General features: G+C 40.0%; 1 protein-coding gene across 1 annotated transcript; it reads right to left on the bottom strand.

Annotated features, from left to right (window-relative positions):
• Positions 1-8977: 8977 nt before the first annotated feature.
• Positions 8978-18024, bottom strand: LOC142108361 (uncharacterized). Its single transcript, XM_075191987.1, has 9 exons — positions 18019-18024; positions 17765-17944; positions 14372-14548; positions 14169-14247; positions 13963-14051; positions 13695-13794; positions 13545-13609; positions 10518-10629; positions 8978-10277 (listed from the first exon to the last, which is right to left on the bottom strand). Exons 1-9 carry the CDS (start codon positions 18022-18024, stop codon positions 9559-9561), a joined length of 1527 nt encoding a protein of 508 aa, XP_075048088.1. The 3' UTR covers positions 8978-9558.
• Between the last annotated feature and the right edge of the window lie 798 nt (positions 18025-18822).

The following is an 18822-nucleotide window of genomic DNA, read 5'->3' as shown; positions in this document are numbered from 1 at the left end:
ATAAAAAATTAAAAAATAAAACAGCAGTTTTATTTCTATTTGTTATATATATCCAACCTTACATGGTCTATCTTTGGTACGGGAAAAGTCCTCACTTGTACACTCACCACGTAGGCCGTTAATTCCCAACTACCAATTGGAATGTGACATAAAATATAATCTATATTTCTATAGTCATTTGTATTTTTGCTTTGTTTTGTTTTATTTTATTTTTTGTTTCCTCTCCGATTTTTAGATTGTGTAACCTTGGGTCTTATTTAATGTCAACAACATGTACGGTTGTGCTGTATATTGATATCTATCTGCTGTTACAAATAAAAAGTTAAAAGAAAAGGAGGTAGAAGGGGGATGAGATGTTGGGGTAGAAGGTGTGAGAGACAGAAAACACTAAGATAATGTGGTGAAGGTACGAGGACATGGTGGAGTATACAGAGAGTACCCCAGGAAGAAGAGGAGAGTGGACAAGGGAATAGTCAAGGAAAATAAGATGGTAAAGTGGTGGATACCTAGTAGTATAGCTGGGAGTATGGTAGGCTCAACTAAAGGAATGTGTAATTTAATCAATTAAGAAAGATCTAACTAAGTATTCATAATGCACAAGACGAAAGACAGAAAAAGAGTTAAAAAATGATATGTATGTAAATTAAATGATCCTTTAATGAGAATTAATGACACAGTGCTGCAGGTGGGAAATAATATCACACAAAGAGAGTTATAGAGGCCGGATACCCTGTACCTGTTCTACTAACAACTACCACAACTACCACTGGTAGTTCTCCTGAACATGATCAATAAATAAATGATGATGATGATCCAGCTGGAAGCAGGAAGACACAGAAGAGGAATGAAAGGCCAGGTAATGCCTTAATTTATGGTGAGTCATAATTATAGGTTATACTGATAATATTTCTCTAAATGATTAATTAGAGAATCCAATACACAATACATAATGTGATAAAAAGTAGCACTTAACTTAATACATTAATAACAGCAACTCTGCAGACATGTTGCCCTGTTGGAATCGCTCATACAGAGCAGACTGGCGGAATATTCACGCATGTGGGAATCAAGGAAGGAAAAATGACTGGTTTTATATATATATATATATATATATACATAAATATACATAAATATTTAGATAGATAAATGTCTGTGTGTGTATATATATATATATATATATATATATATATACAAGTTAACCCGTGCATGATACTCATGCATTCTAGTCAAATCAAGCTACTTAAGGTCTTAAAAAGGTTCTTGTCATGCATTTTGACCTAGCCCAGGCCTCCTCAGGGGAAGAGCGATAGTTCCCGATGCAAGCGGCCTTTTTAATGTGTGTTCATGAGGTAAAATTACCTCACGAAAATAAGTTTGAGCCCTACCAAATTTCAGCCCTTTTTGAATTTTTTTCCCCACACACACTAAGAATTTAGTAGGTCAGTGTATAACTCTGCCCAGAAGGTGGCGCTGCAACTTGTTTTTTTTTTTTCCACACACAGACGCCACTAAACATTTATATATTATATATATATATATATATATATATATATATATATATATATATATATATATATATATATATATATATATATATGTAACTACATGATGATATTCACATTTCAATATCGATCAATCCAATCTGTAGGGAACATTTACTTCCATTTATTGTATGATTCTCACTAACACCAGAGGAATAATATATTGCAATAAATTGGAGATATGAGAGAAGAGACAGAGATTGTCCTGTCTATATTTTTCCCATTAACATTGTTCCATTCTCAAATAGCTCTGAAGCAATAACTAGGAGTTAATTGCTGGATGTCACCTCTCTCCTGATGATAGTTTTCAGTTTTCCGGTCATTGAAAGAGCAGTGCTTATAAGTCTGCCATAAGAAGATATCCCAACAGCGGCCACAGTGTTTGTGTGTACAACCAACAACTCTATAACGTGACGCGTTTCTCCGCCTCCAAGTGAAATATTTTCAGAAGGATGGAGCCAAAATTCTGCTTGGAAATCTAAAAGTATATTGGCCAATCAGTAAGGGCCATCAATGAATCCAATTAGAACTCAGATCTTACATACATTTATGTATATGTCGTATGTAAGATCTCAGTTTTCTATGTTTATCTAAAGAGACTGCAGCAGCTTTACATACACAAGGATTTATATTTATTATATCTTGTGCACATGTATCCTCTATTTATCTATTTCGGGAAAAAGGCTCTTCTGGGAAACTCTATTTTTATGTCTTGCTATTCAGAATCATCACATGCAAAAATGTATATTTTGGGTATTTTTGCCCTGTGATTTCAGAAGCACACTCCAATGCATGCAATGTGTGCCTTGGCCATGCCCATTACTGGTGCTGAACAGAACCAGTTGCAAACAAAATTGCAATCTGTCAAATCATTTCTCAAGCCCAGTAACAACATGACTGTGAGCTGTCATTTGTGCCAAAACACCTTTAAGGTCATCATACAAAATGGCCTCTCTGAAAGGTTACACCGCTCTCTAACACGCCTTGGTGAACTATGAATTACTCGTGTACTCTTTCTTTTCCTGCTGCTTCTCATCCTGCTCCAAAATCATTCTTCTTCTCCTTCTACAGGACAAATCCACTGACCACTAGCATAAGGTCAACTAGCTCTCTTATCATTTCCTATCATGTCCATCTTGTACACCTACAACAAACTTGACTTAAACACAGATCTAATATTTAATATCTATTTTTTATATTATATTAATATTTATTTTATTTAATATTTTTAATATTTTAATATTTTAATATTTATTTTTAAGACATCAGACAACTCACACAGGTGATAAATCATTTACATGTTCTGAGTGTGGGAAATGTTTTGCAGAGAAATCAAATCTTGTTTTACATCAGAGAACTCACACAGGTGAGAAACCGTTTACATGTTCTGAATGTGGGAAATGTTTTATACATAAATCATCTCTTGTTAAACATCAGAGAAGTCACACAGGTGAGAAACCGTATACATGTTCTGAGTGTGGGAAATGTTTTGCAGAGAAATCAAATCTTGTTAAACATCAGAGAAGTCACACAGGTGAGAAAATGTTGGAAATGTTTTACACAGAAATTTAAACTTGTTGAACATCAAAAATTTCACACAAGATAAAAGCAATTGGAAATGAAACAAGTTTTCCGCAATTCTCCAAATATTGTGAAATCAGTTAACTGTTAATGTAAATTAAACAATTGATCCATGTGTGTGTGTGTGTATATATAATACATATATATAGTCCAGTCGTCCACAATATTAATATCGCTGACAAGTGAAGTGAATAACAGTTATTATCTCATTATAATGGCACCTGTTAAGTGGTGGGATATATTAGACAGCAAGTCAACACTTAGTTTTTGAAGTTGATGTGTTGGAAGCAGGAAGAATGGGTATGCGTAAGGATCTGAGCGATTTTGACAAGAGTCAAATTGTGATGGCTAGATGACTGGGTCAGAGCATCTCCAAAACGACAGATCTTGTGGGGTGTTTGCGATATGCAGTGGTTAGTACCTACCAAAAGTAGTCCAAGAAAGGACAACCGGTGAACCAACGACAGGGTCATGGGCACCCAAGCGCATGAGGAGCATAGGCTAGCCTGGCTGGTCCGATCCCATAGAAGAGCTACTATAGCACAAATTTCTGAAAAAGGTAATGCTGGCTATGATAGCAAGGTGTCAGAACACACAGTGGATCGAAGGTTGCTGCCTATGGGGCTGTGTAGCCACAGAACGGTTAGAGAGCTCATGCTGATCCACCACCAAAATGTCTACAATGGGCAAGTGAGCGCTAGAACTGGACCATGGAGCAATAGAAGAGGGTGGCCTTGTCTGATGAATCGCATTTTCTTTTACATCATGGATGGCCAGGTGCGTGGGCATCGTTTAATATGGGGAAGAGAAGTCACCAGGATGTACAATGGGAAGAAGGCAAGCCGGTGGAGGCATTGTGATACTCTAGATTATAATCTACTGGGAAACATTGGGTCCTGGCATTCATGTGGGTGTTACTTTGACACATACCACCTACCTAAGCTTTGTTGCAGACCAAGTACACCCCTCCATGGCAGCGGTATTCCCTGAATGTAGTAGACTGTTTCAACAGGATAATGCTCCCTGCCACATTGCAAAAAGTGTTCAGGAATGGGTTGAGGGACATGACAAAGAGTTCAAGGTGTTGACTTGGCCTCCAAATTCCCTAGATCTCAGTCCATTCGAGCATCTGTGGAATATGCTGTAAGAATAAGTCCAAGCCTTGGAAGCCCCACCTTACAACTTACAGTACTTAAAGGATCTGCTAACGTCTTGGTGCCACATCCCACAGGACACCTTCACAGGTCTTGTGGAGTCCATGCCTCGCATGGTCAAAACAGTTTTGTTGGCACAAGGGGAGGGGGACCTACATAATATTAGGCAGGTGGTTTTAATGTTGTGACTGTGTATATGGGTTATGTTGCCCTTATCTAATTTGCGAACGAGACAGGTGTGCACCACAATAAGCTAACTGGTGCCGTGCATGGAATTGTTATGGCTGCCACTTGTAAGAAATTGTTAAGCCACATATATGAGGTCTCTTAGATCCTCTGCCTCTGTTTCTGATATATTTTACAGGTAATGTGAGGCATTCCTAGATGTTTACTTGGTGCAATCACGAACGATCTGCACTTAATTCTCAAGCCGCGCATGCGCACTGATGAATATGAACTGTGCATGTGCAAAATGGCCACCAGCTATAGTATAAGTAATAAATGCACATATAGGTGAATTTGTTCTCCTGATAAAGTCTCTAGTAGACGAAACGTGTTGAGGTCATTACATGTGATATATTTCTCAAACTTTCTCTGTATCCAATATTGGAATTGAACCACCAGTAATTCAATCTTTTGTTTTCTGACTCCACTGAGTGGTGATCAGGGGAGGGGTGGCAAATTTTAGCCCTGGGGGGAAACCTCGATTCAACAGCCTATTAGGACCATTTTAAAGGGAAAAAAAGGCTAGTGGCTAAGTGATCCAGCCCAAGGTAGCCCATTATGTGACCGGCCCGGTGGGCAGGTGCCCCCCAGCCCAGCCTGCCCCTGGTGGTGACTAATGACAGTGAGTACTGGTATAATTACACCTTGATTACAGATAAGACTTTGATTCTTTTATTTTTTGTGAATGTGCAATTTTTATATTATTCAATAAATTTGTTTTTATGAAAAGATACTATATGGGATTTCTCATTCTTTATATCTATGTATTGTGTGAACTAGACAAGCAATATTGAGCCAACAGGAACCTGTACAGATAAGCAAAATAATTTATATTTATCTGGTACACATAGTATATGTGGTTTGGTGTGAAATAATATAAATAATTATATATATATATATAATTATTATATATTATATACGTGCTTGTACGCTCACAAGTATATGTAGGTTAAGAGACCAGTGGAAGTCTTCATAAAGCAACACTTCCCAGCTGGATAATATATAACACATAGTGTAGTATGTTAACACTTAAATATCCTCCACCCAGAAGAGCATTAAAGTCCAAAGACTAACGATTTTTCTTGTACAATAACTGGTGTTCAGTTCCTGGTGGTGCAGTTGTCACTGGAAACCAGTGAACCACGTGTAGGTGAATGGGGTAACCCCCTTATATAATGTGCTTCCTTAAAAGCTTCTTGTATTATTGCGTTGTATTCTCTACATTGATCTTCATAAAGTCTTCTTTCAGTATATAGCTCCCAATATGGAAATGTGAAAAAAGACCTAAAAATATCTACTGCAAATTTCTTTATTACACCGATACCAAATATTTAAAAATACACTCACATTCCATATAGATAAAAACTGGTGCACAAATAGGTACCATCTACATAAATATAGGGTGGATGACCCTACCACAAAGCTCACACGAAGACACGGAGGAAGGTAAAGCTGAAATTAGTCCCGGAATTCTCCTTCCAATCACCAACCAAGTGAACGTCCTGGTCAGCGAGGAATCACCACAGTGACCAACGCGTTTTGACTCCTCAGATTTGAGTCTTTCTCAATGTTACTAATTGTCTGACTTTTTAAAGTGTATAGCAGCCAATAAAGTGCCGCCGTGGAGACAAAGATCCTGTACGGAAGTCCTCGCTTAACTCGCAATGAGGCTTGAAGGAAATTCAAAGTGAGGCTGCATTCTTTTAGATGGAGTCAAAAATGAGGTTTGGATTTAGAAACAGATTTAATGCATATAAATACCAAAACGAGGCTTGGACTTAAATAAAAGAAAACTAATACACGCAAACACATTCAGCTCCAAACCGAGGCTTGGACTTAGATGGAAACAGGGCTAAAACATAAAGACCTCAAGCACTAAAACGAGACGTGGGCTGGAATATGGCAGAGCTAATACTTACAGCTATGTTGAGCTCCAAAACGAGGCTTGAACTCAATATTAAACGGATTTGTTTATGATACTATAAAAACTAAAATAAGGCATAAATCTAAATAAAACTTTTCTATAATAAAAAAAAAATTAACTTCTGAAATGAAGTTTTGGCTTGAATTTAAACAGAACTATACGTGATATGAATTTTGAGAGTTTTGATCCAAATATAAACATAGCTCTCTAAACATTCTTATTTATCCCAAAAACAAGACTTGAGAAGCTAATACAAAAATGATGTATCGGACATGTACAGGAATAAAACACACATTCATCAACACTATTTCCAGCGATACAATAGAGTCACAATATAAATATTTTTACTTTGTCACAAGTCACCCTACCAGTTACCAGAACCTGTCGTTGATGAGAGCTTCATCTTTAGCAACCTCCTTTCCTATAGAACCAGATGTGTTTGCCGGTGCTCGGTTGTCCCCAGGGCTTAATCTCGAGTAGTGGTAACTTAATTCAGGTAAGTGGGCACCACAGAGGACTACGCAATGAGATGTTGAGCTGAGATCTCTATGGCAACTGGGATGCAGGATGCACCAGGACCAAATTTAGCAGGTATATGGAGTTTGCAACAGGATGCAGTACCAACATTCACCAGTATAACAGATTGGCAGTGCAGAGTAGAGGATGGTATAATACCAGATGTGGACTGTGTAGAGTTGGAGCTAGAGAGCAACACAGTACAAGGGAAGGTGCTGGAGCAAGATCGAGCTGTAAATCAGGACTGTGAAACACTGCTGACACAGATGAGTTCAATGGAGTGGATAGCAAAAATAAAATGTAATAAAAGCCCAAAAATGAAAGTGCATAAGTTGTGTAAAAAATGAGAACACAATGATATGTGGAGTTTATAATTACCTATATGTAATGCCAAATGATGCCATTAGTAAATATCTATTATACATTCTAATCTATTAGTTTGCAAGTAATTACCTTTCTGTATAACAATTGCTTTCCATATCTAGCAATCACCTTTGATAAATGAAACAGTTTTTATTAGTGTATTCATATGAATCATAAGAATGTCAAATGTTTATCGTGATTATATCATAACTGAGTTGCCCTGTATCAGATAAGAGCTAAACAATCCATAAGGAGAATTCTCTTTGATTCCCTCTTGAGCTCCTGATGGAGATCTCCTCCTCTCAAACCCATCTTGATCTGTTCCATGACAAAGGCCTGTAGTGATCTTGGATCACAGTCATGGCACTTCATAAAGTGCCTTTCAACATATGTTAGTTGTTTTAAATTATCTTTGTTTCTCTTGACTCTCTTTATGTTGCCTACATGCTCCAAAATTCTATATTTGAGTGACCTGCCTGTCATGCCACCATAGTTTAAGTTACAGGGGCAGGTTAAGCAGTAAATAATATTCGGAGAGCTACAATTTATGAATCCTTTGATTTAACTCTCAAGAACCGATCTTTATACTCCTTTGTTTGTATCATAAATTGGCATGCCCGGCACACGCCATATTTGAAAAAACCCATTGGTCTATTAGAAATTCTCTTTTCAAATGGTGAGACACTGTGGACTAAATGAAACCCCAAATTCTTAGATCTACACCATGTCATAGAGATCCTATCCTCTAACACTTCTTAGAGGTCATCATCAGACTTTAGGATGTTCCAATGTTTCTGGAAGATATTGGCTATTTGCTGTTCACTGACCTTTCTGCTTTTCGTACAAGCCTAGATTTCAGTTCATTTGATCTTTGAGCATAGATGTTATCATCAGAACAATTTTGTCCCTAATTAATTCTCCCTTGGGTATCGCCTGAATTACTGCTGGAAAATTAGAATTTATAAAATGTAAGAAGCTGTTGATGTCTCTGCTATGTGTACTGTCAGTGGCTTCACTAGGCAGGCACAATATGGCTGATTATCTTCTGCTTAGTTATTTTATGTATAGAGGAAGTGAATCTGCATGATACAGGGGGTTGGGTAGTGTTATGTGGCTGCGGGGGCTCACTGTACCATTATTAACCCTGGCACATCACTCATTTAAAATTTTCACTTGTGCAGTGTCAGAGGCTGGGAGACACTGTGACAAATGGAGCCCATCACTGACCAGGCTTGTAGAACAATCCCTGCACTAGTCTGACTTACTATAACCGGATCACTCTGAACAAGTCTTATTGCAAAGGTGAAATGAAAAGAGTCAATACTACTGAACTTTTATATTTCAGATCCCCATAAGATGGAGCAAAGTTTTGCACCCCTGTAGACACATCTTGACCCACTTAGCCATGGGCATACAATATAAATGAGAGCTTTTGTACAAAAATGACATCACAATATTGCATTTAGACCGTGGGACACATTTTTCAAGATTCATAATCAATCCCCAATGGCAAAGTATTACAGATTACAGGATTATTATATGAACTCACACCTTCAATTAGAGAGTATGAACAAACATACTGTAACAGTGTCTCAGATCCCACATTATATCTCCAACCCATTGCCAGAATTATATATTACTCAGTACCCAATATATCAAGGTAACCTTGTTTTAACTGTGTACAGTGTGGACGATATCTGGTAGATAAAATAGTTCCACACATGAGTGATCAAATTTTGTGTATAAACTATGTAAATATATTATGCTTAGTTTAATTTACATTAATAAAATCAACTGTTTTTACAATATAAAGAGTACTGCAGCTCCTTGTTTCATGTCCAATTGCTTTTCTCCTATGTGATATTCAAGACCTGATTTGTTTGTAAACCATTTTCATTACTCAGAACATGGATATGGTTTGTTATCTGATGCTCAAAAGGATTTGATTTGTATCCGAAACATTTCCCAAACTCAGAACATGGGAATGTTTTCTCATCTGCATGGGTTCTCTGATGTTTGATAAGTTTTGAGTTCCATGGAAAACATTTTCCACACTCAGAACATGGAAATGGTTTCTCACCTGTGTAAGTTCTGTGATGTTTGACAAGGTTTGACTTCTGTGCAAAACCCTTCCCACACTCAGAACACGGAAACGGTTTTTCCCGTGTGAATTCTCTGATGTTTGACAAGTTTTAATTTCTGTGAAAAACATTTCCCACACTCAGAACATGGAAATGGTTTCTCACCTGTGAGTTCACTGATGTCTAATAAGTTTTGATTTTACGGCAAAACATTTCTCACATTTAGAACATGGAAATGGTTTCTCATCTGTGTGAGTTTTCTGATGTTCAACAAGATTTGATTTGTATACAAAACATTTCCCACACTCAGAACATGGGAATGGTTTCTCGCCTGTGTGAGTTCTCTGATGTTCAACAAGTTTTGATTTCTGTGTAAAACATTTCCCACATTCAGAACATGGAAACGGTTTCTCACCTGTGTAAGTTCTCTGATGTCTAATAAGTTTTGATTTCTGTACAAAACATTTCTCACACTCAGAACATGGAAATTGTGTCTCATCTGTGTGAGATCTCCGATGTTCAACAAGATTTGATTTATATACAAAACATTTCCCACACTCAGAACATGTAAAAGGGTTCTCAGCTATGTGACTTTTCTGATGTTTATGAAGAGATAATTTAACTGTACAGCTTTTCCCACCCTCAGAACATGGAAATAATGTATCATCTGTATGAGCTGTACGATGTGTAACAATATCTATGTTATCAGGATTACATTCCTCATGATTAGAGAGTTCAGATAATTTATCTCCACTGTAAAGTATTGGATATATATTTAGGGTAATTGGGTTCTCTCCTGTAGAATCTTGAGTAATGTTGTTATCTTCCATTTCAAAATCTGTAGATAAAATCAGTTGCTCCCCCAAGATATTCTTGCGTTTACATCCATCTGCTGAAAGTAAAATAAATGTAAGGAAGGACATTGAGCTGCAGATTACAATACCCAAAATTTTCAAACTATGAGCGAGTTGTTCAGTTGTTTAATTTCAATTTGCAATTGACGAACACTTCATTACAACTATAAAAGCGCATTATCAAGCACATTGCTTAGATGCAGTCATAATTGGAATTCTTGTAATGACTCAATAAACAAAATATATGACTCTTTACTGTAATACATTTTATTACTCACCTGTGCCGATATCTGTAGGGATTTCCTCCTCCTTACACTGCTGATCACCCCTCACATACGTCTCTTCCTCTCCCTCTATAATTTTTATTTTAATATCAGTCAGGACGTCATCCTAAATAGCCCACAAAAGAATGATCATTTTTTAGTCAAGTTTTTTTATTGGTATTTCAAAACAGAACATAAAGAAAATAATTATTTCTGAATAAACGTGATAGATATAAATCACCGGGTGTGACACATTACATCAAAGATTAGTAAATTTCCAACACTTATGCAGGTATACAAAAACATACAGAATAATATCAAGACTGACAATAATACAGTATATATCAGATGACATGGGTCCCCATGGACTCATGGGCACCCCTGATCATCATCATCATCTATTTCTTTATATTATGCCACTAATTCCACAGCGCTGCACAGAGAACTCACTCACATCAGTCCCTGCCCCATTGGAGCTTACAATCTAAATTCCCTAACATACACACACAGACCAAGAGAGACTAAGGGCAATTTAATAGCAGCCAATTAACCTACCAGTATGTTTATGGAGTGTGGGAGGAAACCAGAGCACCCGGCGGAAACCCACGCAAACACGGGGAGAACATACAAACTCCACACAGATAAGGTCATGGTTGGGAATCAAACTCATGACCCCAGTGCTGTGAGGCAGAAGTGCTAACTGTTAGGAACCCCTCCAGCCAGTACAGCAAAACCCGGAGTCTGCTCCGAAAGTCCGGTGTTCACTGTTGGGACAGACTTGGCTGCAGACAGAGGGTTGTGAGATGTCCACTGGCTGGGGAGAACCCAGGAATAGAGTTACAGAGGGCGTAGAGTAGGAAGTGCAGGAGCGAGTCCAGTGAGACACCGAGTGGATGGTGTCAAGACTGATATATCACTCATTGCCACTGGAATAAATAAGGAACAGTTGATAGAGAAGTCCCCTGATCCACAATGGTTTCTGTACCGGTACTTGTCCGGAAAGGAACGGAACTTACAGTGATAGGTAAAGATGATGAAACTGAACGTAGGCAGTAGCCAAGGGTAACTACAACCCACAGTACCGGTGAGAGTCTAGAGATTTTAGGGAAATAGTTCTTAGGCGATTGCCAGGGGTAACTGCAACCCTCAGTACCGGTGAGAGTACGGAGATTTAGAGGTACAGTTCTTAGGCAGTTGCCAAAGGCAAGAGGGGGCTGGACTGTTTCTGCATTATCCACAAAGAACTCTTCCCACAAGACAACCAGATCAGGTCCCTTGCCCATTAAAGGTAACTAAAAGAGTTCAGGTTCCAGAAAGATTGACCCCCTGGTAATGGCAAAGTCTACAGACAATATAAGAGGGGAATGGTCGCAGAGTTGTATCAGTCTTTCTAATGTAAGATTTTGGCTATGAAGGCACGGGGAGGTGCCCCGGGTGGAGCTGCCTAAGAAGGGATGCGATGAGCTTGCTCCACTGCGAACTGAGCCGTAAAGGAATCCTTCCCAAAAGCTTGAATTAACCATTTCTCCAAGAAACATTCAGTACCAGGCCCCTCCACTTATTCAGGTAACCCCACAAAACGAGTATTATTGCATCAGAGACTCCCCTCACTAAAAGAAAGCGTCTGCTTACATGCCAACATCTGAGCTTCCAAATTATCAATTTGACCCTTCATAGGTGCTGTAGCATCTTCTAGAGTCTCCGCTTCAGCCCCTCACTATTGGATTTGTTGCATATCATGTCTAAAAAGGGAAAGGTCGGCCAGCTGTAGAAGCTGCTGCAATGTGACCTCAGGGTAAGTAGGTGAGGTTGGTGCATTAGGAACAGTGGTAGTTTGGGAGGGCACACATAATGGAGTTTCTCCAGAACTGTCAGTGGGTGTAGAGGAATAGGCAAACCGGTCAAGCCATCCGGCCAGAGCAGCATGATCATATAACGAGGAAAATACATCCCAATATAGAGGAATGGGTATAATAATAGTGTTGTATTTCATGGATAAACACTTGTATGAAAGTCTTACCATGAAAGTACCCAAGGCAGGATCATAGAACAGAGTCAAGATAGTATAGACACCACTTCTAAAAGGCAAACTGGATAATCCAGATATAGGCATAAGGTTCAATAAATAAGCTTATGACTGTCCCAGAGGAGTAATATATATTAGATGTCAAGTGCCAGGATGTTATCACAGCACAAACAGGCAAGATAGCATAAGTCAAATTACAGCCACTGTGTGAGGTACCTGCATGCACTCAGAGCCTGAGGCCCAGCTGTTGGGGATCCAATCTGTATCTCAGGATGGAAGGCTGACTTGGAGCAACAGAACTGTGCAGCATGAGGACAAATCGCTGCTCTCTATGGTGGAAAATAGGGCACTACCAAGACGTCAGCCCAGATTACAGGACAGGAACAGAAAATGTCCGTCCCCAGCTCCCAGGGCAGAGGGGTATAGTCTACAGCATTGTCATGTACTCGAGTCGCACACAGTAAAGGGAAGAGCCTGAGCAAGTGTCGGCACCCGACGACATGACAGTGATGGGTAAGTATGGTGATCTGTCTCACCACAGCAGCGGTCCCTGGGGTGTCCGCACCAACAGTCAGCGCCGGCAGCACGGAGAGGCAGAAGCGCTGTCCACCTAGGAGTCAGGCTGCAGCGGGTCCGCTCAGGTAGCAGCCTCCGCACACCAGGCTGGGGTCTCGAAGAGCAGCGCGGCAGCTGCGGATCAGGAGAAGTACCCCATAGGATGCCAAGAGGGGTAAGTAAGCTCCAGGACTAGACAGAGTCCAAATAAACCAGCAAACTCAAAATGGAGGATAAATGCAGGAATTTTAGGATGGAGAACGTAGCAAGCATACTTGTACTCCATGCATGTCCAGGACACGACCCCTTTAAGAATATTATATTAAATAATATCTGATTTAATAATGTGAGATGAAACAGAAGAATATGAGAGTATAAGATCCACGCTGTTTTTTTACAGATAATATAATAAAATCACTTTGGCATTTAGGTATTTGGCAAGACCCTAAAATGTCATCTACCTGAAACTCCTGTGAATAAAGAGGACAGAGATATCTCTCTGGGGTATTTCTGTTACTGGATCCATCTGTAGGAAACACACAGTGACTGATTACATTGTTTATACAAGGAGAATATGTGACTCTTGTCTGTAATAAGTGTTTATTACTCACCTATGCTGATTTCCTCCTCCTTACACTGCTGATCACCCCTCACATATGTCTCTTTCCTTCCCTCTATAAATTCTAATTTAATACCAGTCATGATGTCATCCTAAACAGCCCACAAAACAATACAAATATATTTAATAATAACTGATTTAATAATTTGTGATGAGACAGAGGAATGTCAGTGTATATGATCCACACAAGTATTTTTTTTACAGATCATATATTGGGAAATTCACTTTGGTATTTGGAGAGACCCTAATATGTCACCTACCTGTGGAATACTGTGATTTTCCTCTGTACAATCCTGTGAATAAAGAGGACACGGACATCTCTCTGTGGTATTTGTGTTACTGGATCCATCTGTAGGAAACATACACTGAGTGAATACATTGTTTATATGTGATTCTCAGATGATGTGTATCTAGGTGGCCTTCAAAACTGCTCTCTCCCCTACAATAAATGAAAATCTCCTCTTACCCAGTGATTTGAGAATCCAGTGATTCTCCATCATTACGTCTTTGAAAAGACCCTTCTGCCCTCTTAAATACGTCCACTTCTGCATGGAGAAAAAGACAGTGACATCCCAACACTTTATAGGAACCTGACACACACAATGATACAGTCATCACGCAGACACATCATCCGGTGTTACTGTATTATGTCCCATTCCAAGCAGTCACCTCTCCAGTCACCAGCTGAATGATCTTGTTGGGCATTTCCAGGATTTTCTTGTCATTGTTTTCCTCATGTATCAGTGAGTGAGGTGGAGGCACCGTGATGGAGCTCTGGGTCCTGCTCAATACTCCTGACACACTTGAGGGTGGACCACCAAATCTCTTTATCACTACGGTGTAATCCTGTTTATTGAATTGGAGAAAAAAATAAATGAAGCTTCCACTTGGAATTTTTACAAGTTAACTACAATACAATAATAGTATATTTTACAAATAGAACCCATATCCTATATGTAACTGTTTCATATATACAGGAAAGTAGTGTATGTAGCATTTACCTCTTCTGCAGCTCAGTGGGCTCACCTATCACCTAAACCTTCAGGGGGCTCACCTATCACCTAAACCTTCAGTGGGCTCACCTATCACCTAAACCTTCAGTGGGCTCACCTATCACCTAAACCTTCATGGGGCTCACCTATCACCTAAACCTTCATGGGGCTCACCTATCACCTTAACCTTCAATGGGCTCATCTATCACCTAAACCTTGAGGGGGCTCACCTATTACCTAAACCTTCAGTGAGCTCACCTATCTCCTAAACCTTCAGTGGGCTCACCTATCACCTAAACCTTCAGTAGACTCACCTATCACCTAAACCTTCAGTGGGCTCACCTATCACCTAAACCTTCAGTAGACTCACCTATCACCTAAACCTTCAGTGGCCTCACCTATCACCTAAACCTTCAGGGAGCTCACCTATCACCTAAACCTTCAGTGGGTTCACCTTTAAATACAAGTTTGAAGTGGGTTCTTGTAGTAGACAGAGGATTTAGAATGGCCAATCTATGGAAGATAATAGGAGAGGTAAGTACTAGATACATTCTACTAGACAGTCCATATATAAAACACTTACAGGTAGGACAGGGGTTGGATTTGTAAAACTAGCCCTTCTTGTCCATTTTGCACATTTAAAAAGTCCAGGAAAGTGGAAACATCCTATAATCTTAAAAAATTACAACTAAAAATACAGCAAAACCTGTAACTCATTTTAATCAGAGTTGGTTTTTCAGCAGTTTGAACAGTGTAGTAAATCGTACAACTCCAGTGAGTAAAACATAACCTAGCACAGTCCCATTGGGGTTGCACTAATTTAAAAATCAAGATCCATTCCTAATTTTTTATAAAGCATTCACTACGCTAATATTGAAACTGAGTAAAAGACCCACAATCCATGGCCTCCTATGGCCCTATCACACTACTTAATTTGGATATTAGGCTGCTGGCTAAAATCATGGCCACTCATTTACAGTCTATTTTCCCATCACTCAGTGATTGAAATATGTATAAGCCATCGCGGCGGTGGCCTCCTCGTCCTTACAATATCCTTCCAAGAATATACTACTTAGCCTGGACGCCAATAAGGCATTTGATGCAGTATCCTGGCCCTATATGTATGAGGTACACAAACGTGGGGCATTCAGAGAGGATTTCACTACTCTGATAGGACCCGAGTCATTAAGGAACGTATCTCTGTTATTTGTGTGTATCATACGCATTTCCCTTCTGCGCATGCCCAGAACGAGGACACTCGGCCGTCAACGAAAGCAAGTCCGCTGCGTATGTCAACGCAAATGACAGTTATGACGGTCTACGGTTCTTTTGAGATTTCATATCCCACATACGTATTGTACGCATCCTGCAGTGTCTGGTCTAGTACAGCAGAGTGAACCTACGCCCATAGTCATCACCACACGTATCCTGAGATCCGCTCCTTGCCGACTCCAGGAGTACGCAGAGATGATTTACGTGCCGTTGAGAACAACTGCACGATGCCCTCTGTATGCTGCCTTAATGACTCAGGCCCATAAGCTTTTTCTATTCTTGCCCAACCACCTCTCTACTAATCAATGGCCTGATTGGAGAGGCGGCACCCATGACGAGGGGTACACGTTAGGGCTGCCCCATGTCACCCTTACTCTTCAACCTAGTACTTGATCCTATGCTTGAGACCTACATACTGTATTTCGGGGCGTCCGTGTTGTATTTATCAAGCTGTCCGTTTGATAAATCCCTGGCATTATACCTGATCCTTGCTTTACCTGCCGCTACTTGGCTAGAAACATAGCAATTAAATGGGCGCACAATGCTATCCCATATCTAAGTATAGAACTTTCTAAGAACCTTGGTCTCTTCTATCAACATCATATCTCGAAAGTTGTTGGGAACCTAGTAACGAGGTTAAGGGCTGGGATCATCTTTGTCTTTACTTAATGGGTAGAGCAAATTTACTTAAGATGAAATCCTCCTCTAGACTTGTAGAGTATTTCAAAACTTTATTTGGGGGGGAAAAAAAATCAAGAATTGGGCTATTGAAACTTTAACAACCCAGGACTAATGCTGGATTTCATTTGGCCAATATAGAACTCTATAATCAGGCTGCTCAACTTCATTACCGGAGAGATTTGATACAAGGGTCTGACACCTGTGCGGATACCTCACCAGAACAAAATTTCCTCCCTGGCCTAAAATTGACTGCTTTCCTACATCTACATGACCACAAGGTATCAGCGACAGTTCTTGACAACCACCATTTTATGTCCACTAGAAAATTGTGGCACATCATACATACATTGAAACTAAAACCTTACTTATCTATCCATCTTCCTCTATTTGGGAACCCTAGTTTTTAGAATGGAGAGGCTGCCTAGCTATTCACTATCTAGAATGACGCGGGGGTTAGAACGGTGGGGCAGTTCCTTACTCAATCTAAGAAACCCTTGACTTTCCAACAAACAGGGAACCTGCACGAAGTGATTAGACCGTGCAACCTAGACTTTTTACAGACTCACATTATGCAAGTGTAGTGACCAGACCATTTTCTCAACAGGATTGGGACCCACCCGCTCTACTATGATACATTGAAAACAGGATTGGGACAATGGATGGGACGCTTTGTACCTACTAATTCTTTACTTCTTTACAGTTCACAGTGTGTGTGATGGGACCTGTTTTATTCCTTGTTATATATCACTATATAGATTATTATCCTTTCTATAATATTCATCCATTATAAACAGTGCGTGTGCTGGGAACTGTCTTATTACTCTTTATATATCACTATATAGATTATTATCCTTTATATAATAATAATAATAATAATAATAATAATAATAATAATAATAATAATCACCCATTATAAACAGTGTGTGTGCTGGGAGCTGTCACATCCCTCTGCATATATAGTAATTATAACATCCCTCTCCTCTATATAATAATAATCTCCCATTATAAACATCATTTTATATGAGCTGTAATGTCTCCCTATACAGACTCCTCTGTATAATAATCCTTCATATCTCTGCTCTCAGCATAATAATAATATATTGTTAGAAGATATTACCTCAGCCTTGTACACGTCCTGGATGTTGTTGTTATATATGAATGAGTTAAAGCTGCTCTCCAGGTTGTAAAATGGCTCCTGCAAGAGTATGTGACCACGCCCCCTCTGGAACGTCACTGGTACATAACTGTAACAGCTGTATTGTGTCTGGGAGACTAAGGGAAAATGGCCGCCGCTGTTCTACATTAAGGACAATGCAGTAATAATTTATTTTACTCTAGTGATAACATTGCTGCTAGTCAGCTATATGTTACGTTCATTACTAGGTGTTAGAAGCTAAATCCCTTTCAGATAATTATGTGACATCACGAGGTCATGTGACTGCTGTAGTCACATGGTACACAGTGCAGGAGCTGCTGCTGGATAACTTCCTGTTCCTGTGTAGTGGAGGAAAGGTAAGAAGTAGTGATGTGATGGGGAGGGGACATGTGTGACTAAAGGTGCTGGGCAGAGAGGGGACATGTGTGACTAAAGGTGCTGGGCAGAGAGGGGACATGTGTGACTAAAGGTGCTGGGCAGAGAGGGGACATGTGTGACTAAAGGTGATGGGCAGAGGGGACATGTGTGACTAAAGGTGCTGGGCAGAGAGGGGACATGTGTGACTAAAGGTGCTGGGCAGAGAGGGGACATGTGTGACTAAAGGTGCTGGGCAGAGGGGACATGTGTGACTAAAGGTGCTGGGCAGAGGGGACATGTGTGACTAAAGGTGCTGGGCAGAGAGGGGACATGTGTGACTAGAGGTGCTGGGCAGAGAGGGGACATGTGTGACTAAAGGTGCTGGGCAGAGGGGACATGTGTGACTAAAGGTGCTGGGCAGAGGGGACATGTGTGACTAAAGGTGCTGGGCAGAGAGGGGACATGTGTGACTAGAGGTGCTGGGCAGAGAGGGGACATGTGTGACTAAAGGTGCTGGGCAGAGAGGGGACATGTGTGACTAAAGCATGAGGGCAGAGAGGGGACATGTGTGACTAAAGGTGCTGGGCAGAGAGGGGACATGTGTGACTAGAGGTGCTGGGCAGAGAGGGGACATGTGTGACTAGAGGTGCTGGGCAGAGAGG

Source organism: Mixophyes fleayi, chromosome 12, assembly GCF_038048845.1.
Source record: "Mixophyes fleayi isolate aMixFle1 chromosome 12, aMixFle1.hap1, whole genome shotgun sequence".
In the NCBI taxonomy this organism is placed as follows: Eukaryota; Metazoa; Chordata; class Amphibia; order Anura; family Limnodynastidae; genus Mixophyes; species Mixophyes fleayi.
This window is presented reverse-complemented; position numbering and strand designations above follow the sequence as displayed.